At 35.3% G+C, this 22,729-nt stretch overlaps 1 protein-coding gene across 1 annotated transcript in view; it reads left to right on the top strand.

Annotated features, from left to right (window-relative positions):
* LOC136041136 (cytoskeleton-associated protein 5-like) overlaps positions 1–22,729 on the top strand; it is a gene marked incomplete in the record, with an annotated part of 192,220 nt that overhangs the window by 147,146 nt on the left and 22,345 nt on the right. The window contains 3 exon segments of the mRNA XM_065725677.1: positions 12,566–12,802; positions 17,969–18,134; positions 20,460–20,623. Of these exon segments, the coding sequence (XP_065581749.1) occupies positions 12,566–12,802; positions 17,969–18,134; positions 20,460–20,623 (567 nt within the window).

Genomic DNA, 22,729 nt, shown 5'->3' on the forward strand with positions numbered 1-22,729 from the left:
TCAATTTTTATGGCACTTGGTATTAACCAAGTGACATATAGCAATCGCAAACTCTGTCGGTCTGGCTGTCGGTCCCGATTTTGCTACTTTAGGAACTTCCAGGTAAGCTAGGACGATGAAATTTGGCAAGCGTATCAGGGACCGGACCATATTAAATTAGAAATAGTCGTTTTCCCGATTTGACCATCTGGGGGGGGGAGAGTGGGGGGCTGGTTAATTCGGAAAAAAACAGAAAAAATGAAGTATTTTTAACTTATGAGCGGGTGATGGGATCTTAATGAAATTTGATGTTTGGAATGATATTGTGTCTCAGAGCTCTTATTTTAAATCCCGACCGGATCAGATGGCATTGGGGGGGGAGTTGGAAGGGGAAACCTAAAATCTTGGAAAACACTTAGAGTGGAGGGATCGGGATGAAACTTGATGGGAAAAATAAGCACAAGTCCCAGATACATGATTGACATAATTGGAACGGATCCGCTCTCTTTGGGGTAGTTAGAGGGGGGGGGATTCTGAAAAATTAGAAAAAATGAGTATTTTTAACTTACGAACGGGTGATCGGATCTCAATGAAATTTGATGTTTAGAAGGATATCGTGTCTTAGAGCTCTTATTTTAAATCCTGACCGGATCTGGTGACATTGGGGGGGGGGGGATTTGGGAGGGGAACCCAAAACTTGGAAAACACTTAGAGTGGAGGGATCGGGATGAAACTTGGTGGGAAAAACAAACACAAGTCCTAGATACATGATTGACATAAACGGAACGGATCCGCTCTCTTTGGGGTAGTTGGGGGGGGGGTTATTTCGGAAAAATTAGAAAAAAGTGAGGTATTTTTAACTTACGAACGGGTGATCGGATCTCAATGAAAACTGATGAGCGTGTCCTAGCTAGACAAAAATGTTCTTCTCTGATTAAAAAGAACAGTTTTAGGGTGTTGAACTCTTCAGAAAAATTAGTTATTCTGATACCCTCGGTTTTTAGTCGATGTTGAACTTGATTCATATATTATATATTTCTATTAAGTAATTCAAAATGTAACATGGTGTCTATAGTCCATTTGAGAAACTGAAGAATAATTCTATTTGATGTGTCTGCTTTTGCCTAAACTTACTCTAGGTCGACCAACATATTTATAAATCTAAGAGCTCAGATGTGACTCTCCAGAGAGAGATACTTACCCTAACACAGTGGCTATCAAATTCTCCTTCTCACGTGAAGGCGATTTTCTTTTTTGTCTCTCCTATGGAGGCCATTTCTCTGGGCTTGCCTCTTGGGTATACTTTTGATGAAATATAATAAATAAGCTCAAGATGGAGAAAGAAGGATGCGGATTTCGCTTTGAATCAAGAATGTATTATTCTGGCTAGATTTATATCATCTGCATGTCAGGCTGTCTTTGGATTCCAAAGCAATAGTCTTATTATCGGTAACCCTCTCAATTTACCTGGCCTAAACCTTGCAATGATGATAGTAATGATTTAATTTTACCCTCTTTCTTTCCATTACAAAAATTAACTAGAGGGAGTTTAAATAGAGAAAAAATAAATAAAATGAAAACGGACAAGCAAAAGCAAAAATCACTAGTAATTATTGAGTATACAGTAGTGACACTAACCGGAACTATCACTGTAGACCAAAGACGACAGAAACTTTTAAATGGTTGGCTAAGAAATATCAATATTGTTCGTTAGTTAAAATCTACTTTGGTTAAAAGTCATCTGTGACAGTTCCTATAATCAAAAATCCTGCTTTTTTCTAATGAAAACTAACTAAAATGTTAAACAAAACAACTTAGAAACAATAGGGAAATTTTTTCTAAGACAGTGGAATTCAATTCCATTGATATTTCGGCCCTATGTCCAAGGGCTGTTTTCGGAACAACAAATATATATATATATATATATATATATATATATATATATATAGAACTTACAACAAAATGTGAAAATTAAAACTATAAATGTTTTTAAAATCTTTTTAAAACAAGCGCTAGCATCCTTACTTCAACGAAGTTTAACCAGGACTGATAAATATATATGTGAGACGATAAATACATTCAAACCAAACAGAACAAAAATATTTAAATACAAGATTTTAAAGCTAATCTTGCTTTTTTGACAGCTTGCCTCAATGACCTTTTTGCAACTAGTTCAATACTATGATAAATTGATTTAGTAAAATATTTTGTCAGATCATTATTAATTAAATTTGAGTATAAAGAATTTAGTGAATATTATCCCAAGTCCCTATTTAAAGAAATATTTTTATTTATTTTGAGACTAATTCTGATTGATTTCCTAACCACCTATTTTATCCCTAAATCATTACTAATGAGAGAAGATTTTTCAAAAAGTATTGTGTGGGAGGAATTATTAAATATATGCCAGGCTAGAGCAGAATCAAGGTAGTTATTAGAACTATTCGAAGTTAATGCTTTGTCTATGTCTTCTTTATGCTGGTGTAGCCGTTTTACTAGATTCTGATGGGTCCTGCCAACATAGTAGTTGCCACAATCTTATGGAATTCGATAAACCCCTCTATGGCGGGTAACTGAGGTTTTATCTTTACCGGAGTTTAAGAAATTTTGATTTTAAAATTATTAGTAAAAACTACATACAGATTCTTTTTTGTGCAAACATTTTTTAATTTTGTTGAAATTATTGAGACAATATTTGAGGGCTTATCAGGAGCTTCACATTGTGATATAATCTTCGATTTTACGGGAATATCTTTTTAATCTACGGTTAAATGTATTATTGACAAAAGGAATGGGGTAACATTACCAAAAAGAATATCTTAGATAAAATTTATTTCTGCATTTATATACAAATCGGAGCAAATGTTCAGGGCACGACCAATGACAAAAGTTACAACTGCTCTTTTAATTAGTGGGGGTGATTTGAATTAAAATGAAGATATCTATTGTTTTGCGTTGGTTTTCTATAGATTGTAAAATCCAGTTTATCAGTATTACAAATAATCAACACATCTAAAAACGGTAATTTACTTTCTATTTCAACTCCTAGGGTAAACTGCAAATCTGTATCATAAGCATTAAGATGCGCTAAGAAACCCCGAAGTTCACTTTCCCCCTAATTCCAAAGTGAAATTACGTCATCCATGTAGCGACCCCAATAAACATGTCTTTAAAAATACGAATTTAATGCCCAATTTTCAAGGTTCTCGACATGAGCATTTGCCAGTAGTCCGGATAAAGGAGCTCCCATGGTTATGCATTTATTTGCTGATAAAAGGAATCACGAAACTGAAAACACATAGAAAATGTATTACAAATTTCAACTAGTCATTAAAACTTAGCAATCAATTCCTGTCGCTGAAACATCCGCTCTCTTTGGGGGAGTGGGGGGGGGGGAGGGTTAATTATGAAAAATTAGAAAAATGAGGTATTTTTAACTTACGAAGGAGTGATTGGATCTTAATGAAATTTGATGTTTGGAAGGATATCATGTCTCAGAGCTCTTATGTTAAATTTCAACCTTATCCGGTGAAGGGGATGTTGGGGGGGGGGGTGGAACCTAAACTCTTGGAAAATGCTTAGAGTGGAGGGATCGGGACGAAACGTGGTGGGAAAAATAAGCACAAGTTTTAGATACGGGAATGACATAACCGGAACGGATCCGCTCTCTTTGGGGGATTTGGGCGGGGGGGTTAATTCTCAAAATTAGAAAAAATGAGGTATTTTTAACTTGCGAAAGAGTGACCGTATCTTAATGAAATTTCATATTTAGATGGCCTCGAAACTCAGATTTCTTATTTTTTATCCCGACCGGGTCCAGTGTCACTAGGGGGGGGGGGAAATCTTCGAAAACACTTAAAGCGGAGAGATCATGATGAAACGTGGTGGAAAGAATAAGCACAAGGTCAAGATAGGTGATCGAAATAACCGGACCGGATCCGTTCTCTTTGGTGGAGTTGGGGGGAGTTATCGGAAAAATTAGAAAAAATGAGGTATTTGTAACTAACGAACGGGTGATCCGATCTTAATAAAATTTGATATCTAGAAGGATCTGGTGCTTTAAAACTCTCATTTTAGATCCCGACCAGATCCGGTGACATTGAAAACGTGAAAATCGAGCTATCTTACGAATGGGTGATCGGATCTCAATGAAACTCTATATATAGAAGAATCTTATGTCTCAGATGCGCCATTTTCAATTTGAATCGGATCCGGGGATATAGAGGGTTGGAGGGGGGAAAACAGAAATCTTTGAAAACGCTTAGAGTGGAGATATCGGGATGAATTTTGATGGGAAGAATAAACACAAGTTATAGATACGAGATTGACATAATTTGTACGGATCCGTTCTCTTTGGGGGAGCTGGGGGTTGTTAATTTGGAAAAGTTAGAAAAATTGAGGTATTTTTAACTTAAGAACGGGTGACCGGATCTTAATGAAATTTTCAAAATCCCTACCAGATCTGTTGACATTGGGGGGGGAGCTGGAAGGGGAAACCAGAAATCTCGGAAAATGCTTATAAATGTCGTAGATACGTGACTGACGTAACCGGACTGGATCCGCTCTCTTTGGGGGAGTTACATGGTAGTGTTCAGTGCTTTGGGGAGTTTGGTGCTTCTGGACGTGCTAGGACGATGAAAATTGGTAGGCGTGTCAGGGAGCTGCACAAATTGACTTGATAAAGTCGTTTTCCCTGATTCGGACATCTGGGGGCTGAAAGTAGAGGAAAAATTAGAAAAAATTGAGGTATTTTTAACTTGCGAGTGGGTGATCGGATCTTAATGAATTTTGATATTTAGAAGGACCTCGTGACTCAGAGCTCTTATTTTAAATCCCGACCGGCATTAAGCCTCTGATTTTCCTTTTAAAACAATGTATTGATTCTTAGAATTTGTTAGAGCTCATACCATATGAGCTCTTGGCTCTTCAGACCTCGCCACAAGGGCCATATGAGCTCTTAGCTCTTGTTTAACTAAATCTGCTGAATTCCTAGTATAGAAATTTTTGGGAATACAATAAAAGTTTGAAAGCTGTGCGAAGTCATTTTTCAATATTGGAAGCGAGGGCTTTAGTACATGCTACGATAGGTTTAAAGGGAATACCTTGTTTATGTGTTATTGGTAAACCGTAGAATTTTGAACAGAAACTACCACAGGGGAAAAATTTATTATATAATTGTGGGGTGATTTTACCATTCTGTTTTATCCGCTTTTATTCACTTATAATATTATTAGCAAACTCATCAGTAGGATCATGAGTTATTGTTTTATATATAGTTGTGTCATTTAAATGTGAAAGGTTTTTGTTGTCACAGTCTGTCGTATCCATGACAAAAAAAAATCCCTATTGTTTCTAAGTTGTTCTTGTTTGATATGGAAAGGCAGTGTGGTCTTTGTCGCTATTTACAAGTAAAATGTTACGTCAAATGTTCAAGTATTTTTCTCGCTGATCCGAGCTACTTGTTTCGTTTTGCTGCCGCTTAGAATTTGGGTGGGATGTGCATAGAGAGCCCGTAATTGCTCGAACTGTATATAAAAGAATAGCTTCAGACAAATTGAGCCAAGTGTCAAAACTCCACAAATTAAATTGTTACGGTTCGAATTATGATCAACAAACACTTCTTGAAGACCTGTTTAGACGATTATTTATCAAGTATGGCAGCGAACTGTAAGTAAATAGATACTCAGCCCAATAGCAAACACAATTCTAAAAATCAAAATTATGATAACGATAGATGCTTATGAAGAATAGGCTTTTTATGCTGACTCCAAAATATATTAAATTGATTTTAATATATTATTAATTAATGATTTTAATATATTATATTTAATGATTTCAATATTTATGATTTTAATATATTATTAAATTGATTAATTTTAATTTTACCCATCAAAAGCAACGAGCTTGATAAAATTTGCCTGATTTTAGAAATAGGGGGGACACAACCCCAAAAATTCAAGGAATGTCAATGCAAACTCCACCATCAAATTCAGCATATAAGAGACGATACTGTACAGGTTTCAAGCTCCTATCTGCAAAAATAGAGAATTTTGTATTTTTTTGCCTGAAGAAAGATCACGGATGCATTTATTTAATTTCTTTTCGGGGATGATCGTATCGAAGTAATGGTCTCACGAGATCGGAACAGAGCTGATTCAAACGAAAATTAAAAGCCCTAATGCGTTTTTAATTGACCAAAAAGATTGAAGGGCAAATAGCCCCCTCCCATGCTCCTTTTTCCTCAATCATCTGATCAAAATTTTTAGAGAGCCATTTTGTTCAGTATAGCTGAAAGACCCTATAGCTAAGCCTCAAAGGGTGACATGATCCCCCACGGCGTCTAGGGAAAGGACTGTGAGTTATAAAATTTTCCCATTGTTTACATACAGCATTCATTATTAGAAATTATATTGAGATTTTATTTGCAGAGGGGATTTTCTATGGAGAGGGAAGTTCCCGGGGTTGAACTTTCCAGAGGAAATTTTACGAGTGGGAATTTTTGTCAGAATTCCTGTGTTTTCTTAGGTGGGCTGAAGTTTTCTTGGGGGGGGGATTTGGTGCGGTAAAAATTCTTCAAAGGGTAATTTTCCACGGGAGCATTTTCTCCATGGCGGAAATTTTTGCGGGAGAAATTTTCCATCGGGGGGGGGGGGGGTTCGGGAAAATTTTCCACTAAGTTTGGGAGGATTTTCGACATGATTTGAAAAACGTTCAGAAATCAAATGAAAAATTAAATTTTTTTTCGGATGAAGGTAGGCTAAGGAGAATTTCCCGGGGGATGTTTTACGCGGGAGGAACTTTTTTTGGCAAGGGGATAGATTTTCCATGGATGTGGGAGTTACTGGTATATTTCGAAAAACTATTAGAAATTAAATAAACTGCAACATTAAATCTTAAAACGGACAGAAAATATTCCGTATATGAGGGGCTGCCTCGTCCTCAATATCTCGTTCCTTCCGCTAAGGTTTGACTTTTTTTTCCGAATTCTTTAGGAACGACTTTAAGAACGTTTAATTAGAATAAGAAGCTGTTTTAAAATATTGAACAATTTTAGCATGAAGAATGAGAGATTGAGGAAGGGCAGTTCTCTCATATACGGGATAATTTCTATCCGTTATAAGTTTTATTGCTACTCCTTACTTTCAGTTGAAAAACTTTTTTTTATTCAATCACTATCAAGGCTCTTTTGGGTCTACATGGAACAATTACAAGTTGTCTTACGTGCGGTCACCAAATTTTGCAGGAAGATGACTTTTCATTGCTGGAGCAATTTCTACATCAAGAGAATTCAAACTCAATTCGTCTATATTAGGAGTTCCTTTATTATAAAAGAGAGACGATGGATTGATAAAAACGTTTACACCGTTCATTTCCCTTGTCATTATTCTAATAAATAAATATTTCCATCCTTTACATTTACTACTACTACTACTACTACTACTACTACTACTACTACTCCTACTACTACTAACTCATTGCAGCACCAAGCCGCCTGAGGCCAACACAGCTACGCACGCTCCTCCTCCAACCTAATCTATTTAAAGCCTCCCTCTTTACACCCTCCCAGGAAGTTCTCATTTCCTTTAACTCTTTATTTATGACATCCTCCCAACCAAGACAAGGACGATCTGCTTTCCGTGTAGCAGACGGTTGGCCAAAAAGGACAATCTTCGGTAATCTATCATCCTTCATCCGTAGAACGTGGCCTAGCCATCTCAACCTTTCTTTTATTATAGCCCTAGAAAGCGGGATTGAGCCACATTTTTTGTACAACCTACTGTTTATAATACGGTCAGTCAGCCGGGTACCCAGAACAATCCCTAGGCAATTTCTCTGGAAAACATCTAGTAAATTTTCATCTGCTTTTCGGAGTGCCCATGCTTTAGAGCCATATTTGACCAATGTCGTAACTGTTGCTTCCAATATTCTAATCTTGGTTTGCAGACTTATCTTTCTATTCTTCCAAACTTTTTTTAACTGTGAAAAAACACCCTGAGCCTTAGCTATTCTACTTTTAACATCTTCACTGCTCCTGCCTTCTTTACTAATAATACTACCAAGGTAACTGAAGCTCCCAACCTGATCAATCTTTTCGTTACCTAATGTCACCTGTTCATCTTCACTTATTCCAAGCCTTAGTGACTTGGTCTTCTTAACATTAATTTTCAAGCCGATTTTAACACCATGAACTCGCAAAACCTCTAAAAATTCATTCATTTTGCTCAAACTTTCATCTAATATGCTTAAATCATTAGCATAATCAAAGTCCAAGAGCGTTTTTCCTCCCCGTTTGATTCCATGGTCTCCAATTGCCTTTCCTGTGCTTCTTAAGACGAAGTCCATCAAAATGATCCATATAAAGGGGGATAGAACACAACCCTGCTTAACTCCTGATTTATTACAAAACCAGTTGCTAACCTCATTTTCTACCTTAACCGAAGCAGTATTATTCTCGTACATAGCACAAATCACTTTAATGTATTTTTCTGGTATACCATATAACGATAAGACATTTGTTAACGCTCTTCTATCAACAGAATCGAAAGCTTGCTCATAATCGATAAAACTGAGGACCAAAGCTGTTTGACAACGAAGAGACTTCTCAATTATTAACCTAAGAATGAAAACTTGGTCGACACATCCTCTACCTTTTCTAAAACCGCATTGTTCTTCCCTTAAAACTTTGTCTACAGCATCTCTCAGTCTAAAAAGTATCATATTACTCAGTAATTTGATACCTACAGAGACCAGACTAATGCCTCGTTAGTTACGACACTCAATCTTGTCACCTTTCTTATACAGTGGTTTAATTAAGGTTTTCCTAAAATCATTGGGTACTTCCCCTTTTTCAAAAATCATGTTCATAATCTTCAGTAGCTTATTCCTAACCTCAGAGCCACCATATATAAGAAACTCATTAATCATACTATCAGCACCTTGGGCCTTATGATTTTTTTTATCCTTTTAGTACTGTCGCTTATTCTGCCTCACTAAACAAATCTTCGTTCACATCCAAGGTATCACAAACTTTTTCATTTTCATCTATATCTTTTCCTGCAACTGCATCTCGGTTTAGCACATAAATGTTCCACCCATCTTTCTTTAACTTTTTCCTTATCACTAATTGTGGCCCCATTTCTATCTTTAACTGGGACTAGTCCGGATTGGCTACTCCCTTTCAATTTATTAATATGCCAGTATAATATTTTACTATTATGCCGTCTAGCCGCATCTTCCAGATCCTCAGCAATTTTATCCATGGCCTCCACTTCACATTTCCTTAGTTCATATTTTAATGTTTTCTCCACTTTCTTTCCATTCCTTTTGTTTTCATACGACGTATCACTCAGATAATTCTTATAAAAACCCCTTCTACTCTATTAAACCGAAAGCTTTTTCACTAATATTCCTAGTTGCAGTCTTAGCACTCTTCCCTAGGACACCATCAGCAACTTCACAAATTGTTTTTCTGAAATTATTCCATCCATCTTCCACATTGTCAAATTTTAAACTCTCAAGTTTAGTATTCAACTGTTCCTAGAATTTTTTTCTCGAATTTTCATCCTGGAGTCTACCAACATCATAACTTTCCGGGAGGGAGTTACCCTTCCAAAATTTCAGCTTTAAATTAACCTTAGACACTACTAGATGGTTACTTTAACATCAATAACAACACTCCTATACACCCTAGTATCTTGTATTAATCCTGCTAGTCTTCTGTTTACAATAACATAATCAATAAGGTTTCCTGTCTTACCATCACGTGAATACCATGTCAACTTAAGGCCCATTTTGTGGCCAAATACCGTATTGGTTATAACTAGGTTGTTATACCTACAAAATTGCAAAAGCCTATAGCCATTACTGTTTTCTTTTCCTACACCAAATTTACCTAGTCTAGGATGCCATCTATCCCTATTTCTACAAACCTGGGCATTAAAATCTCCTAGCAAAAACACCATATTTCTACCTGGTACCCTGTCTATTTGCTCCTGTAACTGTAAGTAAAATTCATCTGAGTCACTCCATCATTTGGTTCAACGGGTACATATACTACTATAACTGATACCCTGAACTTTTTAGTCATAAAATGAGCAATTAGTATTATATTATTAATACCTTCCCAGCCTAAACAAGACTTAGCAGCTTCCTTATTCATCATGGGCCCTACTCCCTGTCTATGTACCCCATCCTTCCTGCCTAAGTAAACAAATTCTATGTCACCCAATTTCATGCTTCCTACCCCTGGGATATGGGTTTTTTGAAACTCCTAATAAATCCAGTTCCAACCGTCTGAATTCGTCAGTCAAAATGTCGATGCGATAGTCATTTTTTAACGTCGTAACATTCCAAGTTCCAATTTTCATGTTCTTTAAATCTTTGAAATTATTTTGGCCTCAGGAAAAGCAGTAATCCCGGATACCAGTGTAGGACGATGACCAACATATCTTCTCAAGTCTACACCGAAGCGCTTAAGCCGGCTTAGAACCGGACAGCAAGAAGTCCCTGGGACCTCCAGTAAGTTGGAGGCTTTGTGCAATCCAGGTCCCATCTTGGTCACAACATGGTTTTCAGCACTTGGCGATGCTCTTCTCTCAACAAGAGTCGAAATCCTGCACAGACAGTCCCAAGCCTATTACCTCTGACTCATTATACATTCATGCCTACGAATATTATTCTACTACGGGGAGGCAACCCATAGTAGATAAATCAGCTAGGAAGAGGTTTTTCAGCCCGAAAACGCCCATCAAAACAAACCAAGCCCAGAAAAATATCCAATAAATCAGACCGCACGAGTGCTGTGTTGTTTACTAGGCTATAATTTCCTCAAGGGGTGCCACTCCTCAAGGGGTGCCACTCCTCATGTGGGAAAAATTGACCGCAAGTTTTCCAGTCTTGCAGGTACCCCGAAAGGCAGCCCTTTACAGAGGCCGTTGTCCATAAATCTGGCTCTTACGCCCTGCCGCAGTTGTCCTCCTATAGAGGATCCTCCCACGATGGTGTTCTGCATCACCGTGCAATTTAACCCATTAATGGGAGAAAGTTTGTAACTCATCTGACGTATGAACACGGCAGTGGGCCCGGTTGAGTGTACATTTGAGGGGCCTTCTTACTCCTCCACCTGTATTTATGACCCCCAGGAGAGGGTTTCCCAGTTTCTATTATAGACTCCCCTGGGACAAGGTCCTACTTGGTCTAAGCCTCCTATGGAGCTACTCTACCTATCTGTAGGGCATTCCCCTATCTGTTCTCCTCTACCAAAACCTAGCATGATTATCTAATAATTAACTAACTAATGCAACTAATAAATAGTTGTAGTAAATTGCAACTTTACTTTAATTTCGACTATAAAGTAAAGGATAAAAATAACATATACAAGCTCTGTTGTCCTCTGCTAAAACCTAGCATGCAAACTAATCATTAACTAACTATTTCAACTAATTAATATTTGTAATAAAGTGCAACTTTCCTTTTAATTTATACCCTAAAATAAAGAAAACACAAAAAATAGCTCTATTGTCCTCTACCAAAACCTAGCATGTTAACTAATAAATAACCAATTTGGCCTGATTGCAACATCTCACAAGCCACACCTTATAGAAAACACCTTTGAGAATTTAAATTAAGAAGAAACTTATTAGAAACCCTTCTAGTACTGCAAAAGTAGACCTAAGTAGCCAATTTAGCCTGTTTGAAACATCTAACAAGCCAACACCTTATAGAAAACAGCTTTGAGAATTTAAATTAAGAAGAAAACGTATTAGAAGCCCTGCTAGTACTGCAAAAGTAGACCTAAGTAGCCAATTTAGCCTGTAAGCTAATTTTACGATGCCACGTTTATTTTGTGCTCAGATTTTGATACGGAATCCTAATTCATGGATTAAGAGATTTAAAATTGTATTCAATCAATTTAACTGAGATATCGAATTCAAATCCTTTCAAGGCCCCTTTTTTCAGTCTTTCGCAATGTAGTCGGAATAAATCAGACAAAATTAAAGAAAGAGATAAAGGGGAAAGATATTCCTCGTCGTGGAAATTCTAGTGGTAGACGAAGGAGTTTATGCTTTTTATTCTTAAATGTTTGCTGGTTAGTTGGCCACTACGGATACATTCTTTGTATACTACCTACTATCCTGCTACGTCCTGTCCTCTCAAAATGTGCATGCAACTGATTAAGAACCATTGCCGTAGGATGTTTTGTCATGCATTATATTATTGCCTGCACTGTTGTTTTGCTTTTATTGTCTGCTTGTTATAGTTATCTCAGTTATATTTCGAAAGAAACCTGAGTGTCTAGTTAAGCTCTAACTGTTTAATGGGTGGGTCACGTTTTTTTTTTTGTTTTTTTTTTTTTTTTTTAGGGGAAAAATGAAAAATTTATAAATAGGTTATATCTGTTCTTCTTTTTTGTAAGATAAAAAATTCAAATGTATGTAATTTAATTTTAAATTTTGAAACTGAAGTTATTACCATCTTTTTGTTGTATCGATCGCGGTTGTTGAAGTTGAAAGATATGTTTTTCTTTTGGTTTATCTCTTTCTTCGGTTTTCTTTTTTCTAGCGTAAGTTTCTTTTTTTTTCTATAGGTGCGAAACGAAGCTTTACAGAAAGTAGAAACAGTAATAAAAGAAGCCAAATTCATTGCACCGAACCTTGGGGAGCTTCCTAGCGCGTTGGCCCAAAGGCTCACTGATTCAAACAAAATTCTTGTTCAAACTGGACTTTCAATATGTCAGCAACTAGCCGTAGCAATGGGACCGAATATTCGACAGCACATACGGACTCTCGTGCCAGGGATTCTTCAGTCTCTGTCTGACAATAAGGCAAGTTTGGTTGCATGATATATTGTAACGCCCTTTTTATAGTTTCCGGAATGTTATGTCAAGTTTCTTTACCTTTGGCAAGATTTGGTATTAGTAGTCCTTTATTTTTCCTTGTTTTACGACAGAATAACATTCTTTTTTTTTAGCTTGATAGACATAAAAAAAAACATTTCATCTGGTATTAGGGGGAGGGTACAAAACTTTGAAAGCCGGGACATTGGACAGAACTTCACTTAAGTACTTTCTGTTGGAAGGGAAGATTTGCTTAAATTCTTTTGTGACATTTTGATAAGGACCATGATTTTTTTTCGTTCATACAAAATTAAAATAATTCTGAGAAATGAAGACTTTCCGCGATTGAAACTGTGATAGGCAAACTTTTCCTTCAATCCTGCATCGAATTTTGTTATTTTTTTTCCAAAATATTTTGGAAAAACATTAATGTTAAAAAAAATATTCGTTTAGTTAGGGAAAACTTTGATAAAGCATTCATACCGGTTTGCAAAGGTGAGGTGGAATGCTAGCTTGAAAAATATATAATCTGTCAATCTGAATTGTAATATTGATAATATAGTGCTTGAGCTTATTTATGTGTATTTAAACTATTACGATGCTAAAAAGGTAGTGCTAAAGAATCTTTCGGAGTGAAATAGTGTTTGCCGAATAGAGAAAAACCTTTTCGACCGTCAAATCTATTTCTTTTGCGTGTGAATCTAAATCATTTTCTCTCTTTTTTAACCGGGTGATGATCATCCGGCTTCCTGTATATGAAGCAAAAGAAAGTGATTTCGCAATCGTAGCTTCGTCTTCGTGATAATATTTGCTAGTAAATGCTTCTTCTGAAGTTGGTGTGAATAAAAAGAAACTTCGGAAAATTTTTTTGTTTTATAAAAAGGTTTAATTTGAACCTTATAGAAAGAATGGACCTTCAGTTGTGGAATGCTCATTTTGCAGACCTTTCCAATGCTTGTGATGATCCTGAACAAGCTTTGCGTGATCAAATTTTTAGTAGTTCTTATTAATTTAACTAATTTGTTTATTTCGTTTTGTTCTTCATTGGGTGTGTGTCGTTATTCCACACCACAATCTTCTAAAAAACATGGGTGGATTTCTTTTTATTTCGTGTCAAGTTTTCTCCGATTTATTTTCTTTTTTCCTTCTTCTTTTTACTTTTTCATCTTGTCCGCCAGTTTCATATTATTCCTTCATCTTTTACGATTAGAGTGGTAGCGCCTATTCCAAGATTTGATAAAAAAAAAACTTCCGATAGGTGATCCTTAAAGGCCGATAACAAAAGATTTTATTTAGTATGCTTTTTGAACTATTTTTCAAGGATTATTTTTTAATCCTTTTTCTAAAGGCTATATCTGGAATCCTTTTCCAATGGCTATGTAACGGGACTCTTTGAAGGAATAAAATCTGTTTGAATCAAAGTCTTCTTCTTTTAATATTTGAATGTTGGTTTTAGTCATGTAAGTCATACGTATGCTACATAAGATGCTATGGTTAAGGAGGCAAGATCTATTGGCTCTCCACTACCCATACTTTTAGTTGGTATAACCTTTTGATAATATATCATACCCATATGCTCTTATTGATTTTGGGATTCCTATTTTTGTCGTTAGATCTATTAGATCTTGGATTTCGAGACTTAGGATACAAATTTTGCAATTATTTCTGATTTTTTTTTTTTTTTCGATCCAATTTCTGTTGGTCCTAGAGTAAGACAAGGTGGACTTATGGCCTCTCACTTTTAATGCACGTTTGCTAGTGTATCTTTGTTCTTTATCTACAACCCTTTATCTCAAGGAGGTGGGATGTGTCGTTGATGCATGTCCAGATGATTCTATTTTATTGGTTCGTTTTTAAAGCTGGTCTAATTAGGAATTTCAATTCCCTTTCTAGTCTCCTGGAAGATAGAGGCCTTTCTATTAGTGTTGACGACACTGTTATTAACGACCGACCTGAATTAATCTTAAATGGAAATATTTTCATTTCCAGTTTCTGACACTCTTGTTGCCTATGGTTTACATTATTACACTTCAACTCGAGATACGGAGTCGATGCTTATTTTATGTATTCAAGAATATTAGAAAGGCTTTCGAATCAATAATACTAAAACGTGTTGTCTTTCGTGAGGATACTTTAGGTTCTTTCTTATGGAGAAAACGGTACCTTAAAGGACCCCCCCCCCCTACCTCGTCCTTTATAAACTTTCTTAGTTTTTGTAGCCATACTGTTTACGGTAGAATTGATTGGGTGGTTTTTCTATAGCTTGTAGAGTTTGGATAAAAGATCCGAATAAACGACAGAAAACTAAAGACTGACAACTACTTTTCCGGAAACGTTAGAAAAATTATTTAACCCATTTTGCGCCGGAGATAGAGATAATTAGTTTTAAAGAAACTTACATCAATAGAGTGTGAATTATCTTTCTTTTTTTGTCCAAGAAGGGTAGTTCCTAAAAATGTGCTAGCATGTCTGCTAGGAATCAATAAAAATAAGCTCAAAGAAAATATCATTTGAAGGGCAACTTTGAGAGTTGCCCATGGTGCCACATTGTTTGATCGACCGGCGTGCCAACAAAAAAAAAAAATACAATTTCGCTGTGTTTTAAACAAATCTCATACTCAAACCAGAGATTCTCAATATCTCTTGATGATGGCTAGTCTCCTTGAAGGATTTGCTAATGAGCTCTTTATCTCCGTGACAGTCAGCCGACGCTGAGGCTTGCAAAATGATTTTGTGCAGTGAGGTGCAGAAGTCCTCCTGCATGTTATTTATCCTTTGCTTCTTTTTCGAGATTTTAAAAATTTATGATGGCTTTTCAGTTTGCTTTTATTATTTCAAGCGTTGTAAAATTTTATTTGGTGCTTCAATTTATTTTAGTAACATTTTTTTTAGTTCCAATTTGTTTAGTAATATTAAAATTAACGAGTTTTGGAAAATAACCAACACTTAAATTGAATGCTTTTTTGAAACTGAAATTATTCTGTGTCCATATTTTTTTCCGTTTTTCAAAATCTTATTAACGTTTAAGATTCTAATTTCTTTTCTTTTCTTTTTTTTTGATGCGTTCTATTCAGTTACTTTTATAAGCCGTTTGTGTTTTTCAGTTACTTCTCTTAGCCTATTGTGTTTTTTTTTTCGTAATTCGTTACTTTGTTTACTTGTTGTAGTGTTTTTTTCAATTTTATTTACTTATCTTTTATACTCCTTCATTCTGAAGAAAATAGATAAATTAAGATATGTACATATATTTTGGCGATAAAATCAATAACCAGCCTCAGCGAACGAGAAAAAAAAACTAAAAAATAGCTGTAAAAGTAATTCACAGCTTAACACTACGTAATAAAACCTGAAAACTAGATGAAAAGAACCTCGGAATCATTATTTCGGTAAAGTTAAGCCAAGACCAATAAAACAGGCTTATTGAAATGCTAGCTTTTCGGGAAACAACCTGATTCTATCTCTAGATACAGTCTCTGGATTTCTTTTAGATTAAATTTAATTTTGTCAGATATTAAATTTTTAGCATTAAGATTATATCTTCCTATTGATTTTATCAAAATAACTCTTTTCTCTACTAAGTTTTGGTACAGAGTGTGCAGTCTTGACATTGTGACTTTTAGAGAGCTGGAGAATTGAAAAGATTTGAAAGGTTTTAATCTTAGTTTCTTAAAGAAGTGAAGTGTTGGTAGTTTTGTTATCAAAACAATGAGTAAGTCTGTCCCAATTGATATTTTACTCGATTTGTTAATAACAAACCAAGTTTGTTAAATATTACAAACCCTATTCGTTAAGTATTATTGACTACGTTAAAGTCTGGTTTTTAACCTTTATGATAAGAGAGCCATAATCTGTATTATCCGAAAGACACACAAACGCCTAAACAAAAACACACACCAAAAAACAAAATAATTCTAGTGGACATTAGTTTATATTTGTATTTATTCAATATGTATTTGTATACACATTTGCCATATTTGTACCGAATGATTCCTATTTTCAATGAAATATTTAAATAAAGATATATGTGTTGAAACAAAGATAATGTTCTTATTTTAATTTATTCGTAATTTGTATGCTGCGATTTATTTTGCTTATGTTTCTCTTTTATTGAATGTATTATTTAACAAAAAAGAAAACCCTGATAAAATCAAACTATATAAATATCTTTAAGGGCTTGGTTACGAACTCATTCCAGTAGCTATAATCTTAAAACCACTACTGCTAACAATTCGTTGCAGCAGCAAGCCGACTGATTGTACCTACGCTCCTCATCCACTCTAATGTGTTAAAATCAGTCTTTACTGCCTCCCGTGGTGTTATAATTGGATTTATATTATCTATAGGAATTCTTGCCCTTCCATTCAACGCTACCTTGTTTTTCATTTGGCCCCATATCAATGGCCAAAAGCACAATTTTTTTTCTCAATCAATCATCTTTCACCCATGATACGTGGGCATTGTTTGCTCCTTTCGTTTTCTCTCCTTTTTGTTCCCGTTATCAAACCTGCCGGATGTGTAACAGTGATAATCAGACTTTTATAAGCATCAGTAATAAAAAGTTTTTTTCCGAAGTTCACTGTTTTATTTAACAATTCTACCGGCTATTGTATTTTCGATTTATTTTAATTAGATATGCGGTTCATTATTACTTTGAAGGTCACAGCCTTTACTGCACCTCTAAAGCTTTTTGGGCTCAGTTGCACTCCCCAACTGCAAGGAGGGCAATAACACCTTATTGGGTGAATTTCTGCTATTGGAACCGGTAGAAATATGATTTGGATTCCAAAAATATTTGGCTTCCAAGAGATAAGCAAATGTGAAACCTTATTTCACGCTGTATGGATATTAGGGTCTTTTGTAACCAGAATATAATGTTTTAGGCCCGATTTGGTATAAGCGAGGTTAGGGCCCAAGCGAAGCCTTCTCAAGGATTTTTGTTGGGGAAGAGGGATTTACAAAAAAAAAAAACTTCACAAAATGCATCAAAATTTCTTATATGCATTTGTCATACTCTTTACGAGTTGGGACAAACTCGGGGGGGGGGGTCAAATTTGGTATCCCACTTACCTCCGTGGGTACGACCTTGGCCCAAGCATACGTTTTCTGATTGCTTAAAGCGTGAGTAATGAAATTTGTATTTTGGTTAATTTGTAGGCAAACGTTCGACAAGCAGCAATTACAACGTTGGATACTTTAGCGGAGCAGTGTGGCATAATGAAAGATTTCTTTGAAGGAGAAATGATAGCAGACGCTCTTAAAGGGGGAAATCCTTACCTGAAAGCAGACCTTCTTGCCTGGGTTGCCGACAAACTTGGAAATGGTAGGTTGTAATTACATTTAAAGTTCATTAAGAGATAGCAGCGATAGGAAAACCTTTATTAATAAATGTCTTAATCCAGGCACTATCTATTATTTATGCACTAAGTGTAGATGCCGTACTTTCTTCTTTGCAAAAAATGTTTGTTTAGTTATTCTAAATCACAGTGCAACACATTGATTCTAAATTATTGAGTTACAAGCACTCCCAGGACCAATTTTTCGTTATTTATCTGAGTATTCGTCTCTAAAATCTGTCTCTGTTTGGAGGAGAAAAATATTTGGCTTATAATAAACTAGGAAGATTTTTCTCCTTTTTTTCCAAATTTTGTAAATTTGACAGTTTGTATCCACTGATTTTTATTTTATTCTCTCACAACCTTGACTTAGGCTTTAGAAAAGTTCCTTCTTATTTTTGAGTTTGTAATTATACCAAAATGACGTATCTCAGATATTTGTAGATACCTAATTTTTTTGAGGAACGAAGAATTTATTTTCTGACCCGCCATTTCAACAGTCGATTTTCTCAGTCCGAGATTGGTAACGTTCGGCATAACTTTGTTTAATCCTTCTAGCAATGTGGTTCTAGTAGGAGAAACGGCACAATAAAATAATTATTTCAATTTTTGAAAAAGACATAAGTAGAAAGAAAATCATTTGTAAGCCGCTATATGGGCTTGTAGTGTTACCTGAATAATGATAGTTGCATAAATAACTAGATAAGACCCCTGGTAGACATATATATTTTTATTATGGGACTTAAATACCCGCGTTGTTACAAATTGGGAAAGAGGACTTTCTAGCGTAGGCTATGAACTTGGATTGTGGTGATCTTGGAGTTCTCGATCACTCCAGAAATGCCCCCTTCCGTGGAAATTATTCCCGGAAATCAAAACCCGCGGAAAATAACCCTCGGATAATTACCCTGGAAAATCTGCACATAAAAAATTTGGCAAAGAGAATTTTATTATGTATGTATCTGATTTTTTATGTATCTACTGATATTAAATTCTGTTTTTAGAGTTTCGGTTACTGTTGACCCGAGTTGCTCCTTACTTATAGTTCGTTGCCACTAACTGTTTGATGATCTGTTTGTACTTGTATTAATGGTAGTAGTTGATGAGTTTTTTTTTTTAATCCGTCATTTTTCGTTTCAAAAGTACTTTTTATTTTGAAAAAGATATAACTATTTTGATAATTCCTATTGCCACCGAATTTGTGTAAAAATACATGGTTATTCGTCAAGCCATGATTTTTGGTATTGAGCAAGATTACTGCAATTGTTTTTCAGTTTTCAAACAAAGATTGTTAAGAAAGTATGTGCAAATGACCAAATTTGTGAGAATGAGGGAACTAGAGGATTTTTCTGGTGTGTTTATACGGTTAGTATGTATTATCACATTATCTGCCAAAAAACATCCTTCAAAATAGATTATAGAAAGTATTTTTTTTTAGTAAATATGACATTAGTGTATAGATGTTTGCCTTTGCTTCCGAGAGAGAGAGAGAGAGTTGGGACCTTATCATTAAGACCTACAGATGAATATTTTTGAGAGGAGTCCCTATTAAGACAAGGTAAATCTTGATTAATTGAAATAGTTAATGCAAATTATCTATTTGCATTAATATATTCATACAAATATTAATGCAGACATAATTTAATGCTTGAAAACATTTGAATAAGGTCCTGATGAAGAAACACTATTTTTATGGTTCGAATATGTATTTATCCACTTTAGTCTGGCTTGCAGTGTGCAGCTGTTCACTTCTCTGATTCGTTTAATACCATATTTAATAACTTTTTTTATGTTTAAGCCTTTTTTGTAGTTGTTGTTTTATTTATTTTTTTTTTTTTTTTTTTTGTTTACTATTGCATCTTTCTTTTGGTCTGTAATTTAATCAGCGGTGTCAACTGAGGCGACAGGGACACTGAAAAATGCATCTCCCCCCCCTCCCGCCAGAAAATTTTTGTGAATTGACGCCACTTAACTCAAAATATTACACTAGTTTTTTTTTCTGCAATAAACAATCTTTTCGTTACCAGGAAATATCAAATCTTTGTACAAAAATGCAGAAATGGCTTATTACCAAGGATCTCACAAGCCCTCCGAAATCAAGCTAGGGGCCAAATTTCCAAAAAAAAACGTCTTGTCCATTTCCAAATATTAATTAATCAGTTTAATTAATCAGTCTTGCTGTACTGACTTACGGACTGATCATTTATGGACAGGTCGTATGCTTGTTAACTACACTTTTCAGAACTTTGACTATTTACGTTAACGGTTTTTGGGGATTGAATGCGAGTTTTCTAATGTTCAATTTTGATCAGCATTAGGGATCAATAAAGAAGACTTGAAAGGAATACTTCCTCAGTTGTATGCTTGTGTTGAAGACAGGAATGCTGATGTTCGAAAAGGAGCACAAGAGGCAGTATTACCATTCATGATTCTGTTGGGATACGAACCAATGATGAGAGCAGCTCAGAATTTGAAGGTAGGTCTCATTAATCTTTAGAAATACTTTAGATTACGTGTACCTTAGAAAAACTGCTCAAATCTTTTATACCTCTTTTTAATGAAAGTGAGCTAAATATTACTAAAACTTTGAGAATAGGAGTAAGATTAAACTAGGTTGGAATAAGATTTCCAACGAAACTTCGTTGGTATTAAACTTGCCATTAAACTTCGTTGGAATAGGATTTTAGGCCTGGAATAGGCAAGCTATTCCAGGCTGTTTAGGCTTTGTTTTCCATGATATCAAGGATTAAACTGTACAGAAAAAGCTATCATAGTAAATAATGCAATTTTTTATGAGAGCTTTATGAAGCTAAAACGTTATTAACCGTAAGTCGTTCTTTACAGCATTACAGCTACTGCTAAAACCATGATGGAGGATAAGAATAGATTCACCTTTGTAATATAAAAACTGATTTTATATATATATATATATATATATATATATATATATATATATATATATATATATATGTGTGTGTGTATATATATGTATATATATATATATATATATATATATATATATATATATCAATCCCCCGATGTATAATTACGTATTCCCCATTGAATCGGCTTCTGGAGTCTTAACGCTGCGACCAGCTTATACAAATAGTAGTAGAAATGTATATGCATATGAAAAAGAAAGGCCTTTGACGCTAAGGACAACAATAGGAACATCCAAACAAGACCAATTAAGTGTCATCAATCGTAATGGCACTTGTACATTATGCAATGACATCCGCAGGATTGATTGGTTGATTTACAAAGCCTCATAACATTTGTAAAATGAATACTGCCGAATAGAATTTGGCCGTAACAGGATAGGGTATACTTTTATGAATGTGATGGCCAAAATTGGCCGAACCAAACCTAATTGTATAAATTTGTTTCAATTGCAAAAACATACGTTTATGTATTTTCCTCGAATATTTTGTTTAAACAGTTTGTGGCAATGAATTGTAAAAGTAAAGAACAACGCTCGTCTTTAGCAGCCAAAACTTTTTTTTTAAAAAAAGAGCTTTGATAACAACAAATCGAGGAAGTCCAATTTTTAAGGTGATTTCAAACATGTGAAATTCTTTAAGATTGAGTTACCCATAAAAAGTTATGAGGCTGGGAAAATTTGCTTAAAAGAGGGAAATTACTGAAAATTTTAAGATTGTCAGTTGGTACAGAATTAATGACAATGTACACATATAGCCTACATATCTCATCGCAGCAATGGGTCACTTCTGTAATTTTGTGTTGGAAAAGATAGATTTTAGCCCGAACAGGGCAAAATGCTATTGAGCAAAAACTCGGAGACAGTCAATCAGATAGCCTATCGAAAAGCTATGAAAATATCTGTCCAGCTTCAGAGGCTAGGCTTCCACATAATGCCATATTCGTTCCTGAATGTGCACACAATCCATACAAAAAGAACGGCTATCATATAGTAAGTGCATGGAGTCCTACTGACATTTCTGCAGTATTACATTATTGTTCGCCGGTTATTGAGGCAGGGTGAAAGGTCGGTAGGTTTATTATAAGGTGAGGGGCATCCAGCCCCTCAAAGACTGAATTTTTGGGCCAAACTTTCAAACTCTTCTTGGGTCCCTCTGGTCAATAAGGAGATAGATCTAACTTGTGGCATCCCCTCGTTTGGAATAATATTTCTCTACTGAATTTCTAATGTGTATTTAATGTGGGAATAGTTGATCTATTATGTCAAAAATGTTTCATTTGGGAATTCAAAATTATGTTTATATGATACTGTTAGGTCATTGGGGACAATCCTCAACATATATATTGAGGCTGTTGAAAATTCATCGCCATTGTAGGCTAGTTATTTGTAATAAATATCATGACTTATGTTAAAGAGCGGCTTTTCAAGCCCCCCCCCCCTTTAATTGTTATTCAGAAGTTCAACTTCGATACAAAGACCGGGAACAGTTGTGGCAAGATCTCTCCCCACATTGATATTACTCCGAATAGGATATTAAAAACGAGCTGGAATAGAAAAAGGAAGTATATTCTCAAATGAAAATAAAGAACAACATTGAAACTCAAAACGAACGGGAATTATCCTGTTTATGAGGAGGGTTGG

Source organism: Artemia franciscana, chromosome 2, assembly GCF_032884065.1.
Source record: "Artemia franciscana chromosome 2, ASM3288406v1, whole genome shotgun sequence".
Classification (NCBI taxonomy): Eukaryota; Metazoa; Arthropoda; class Branchiopoda; order Anostraca; family Artemiidae; genus Artemia; species Artemia franciscana.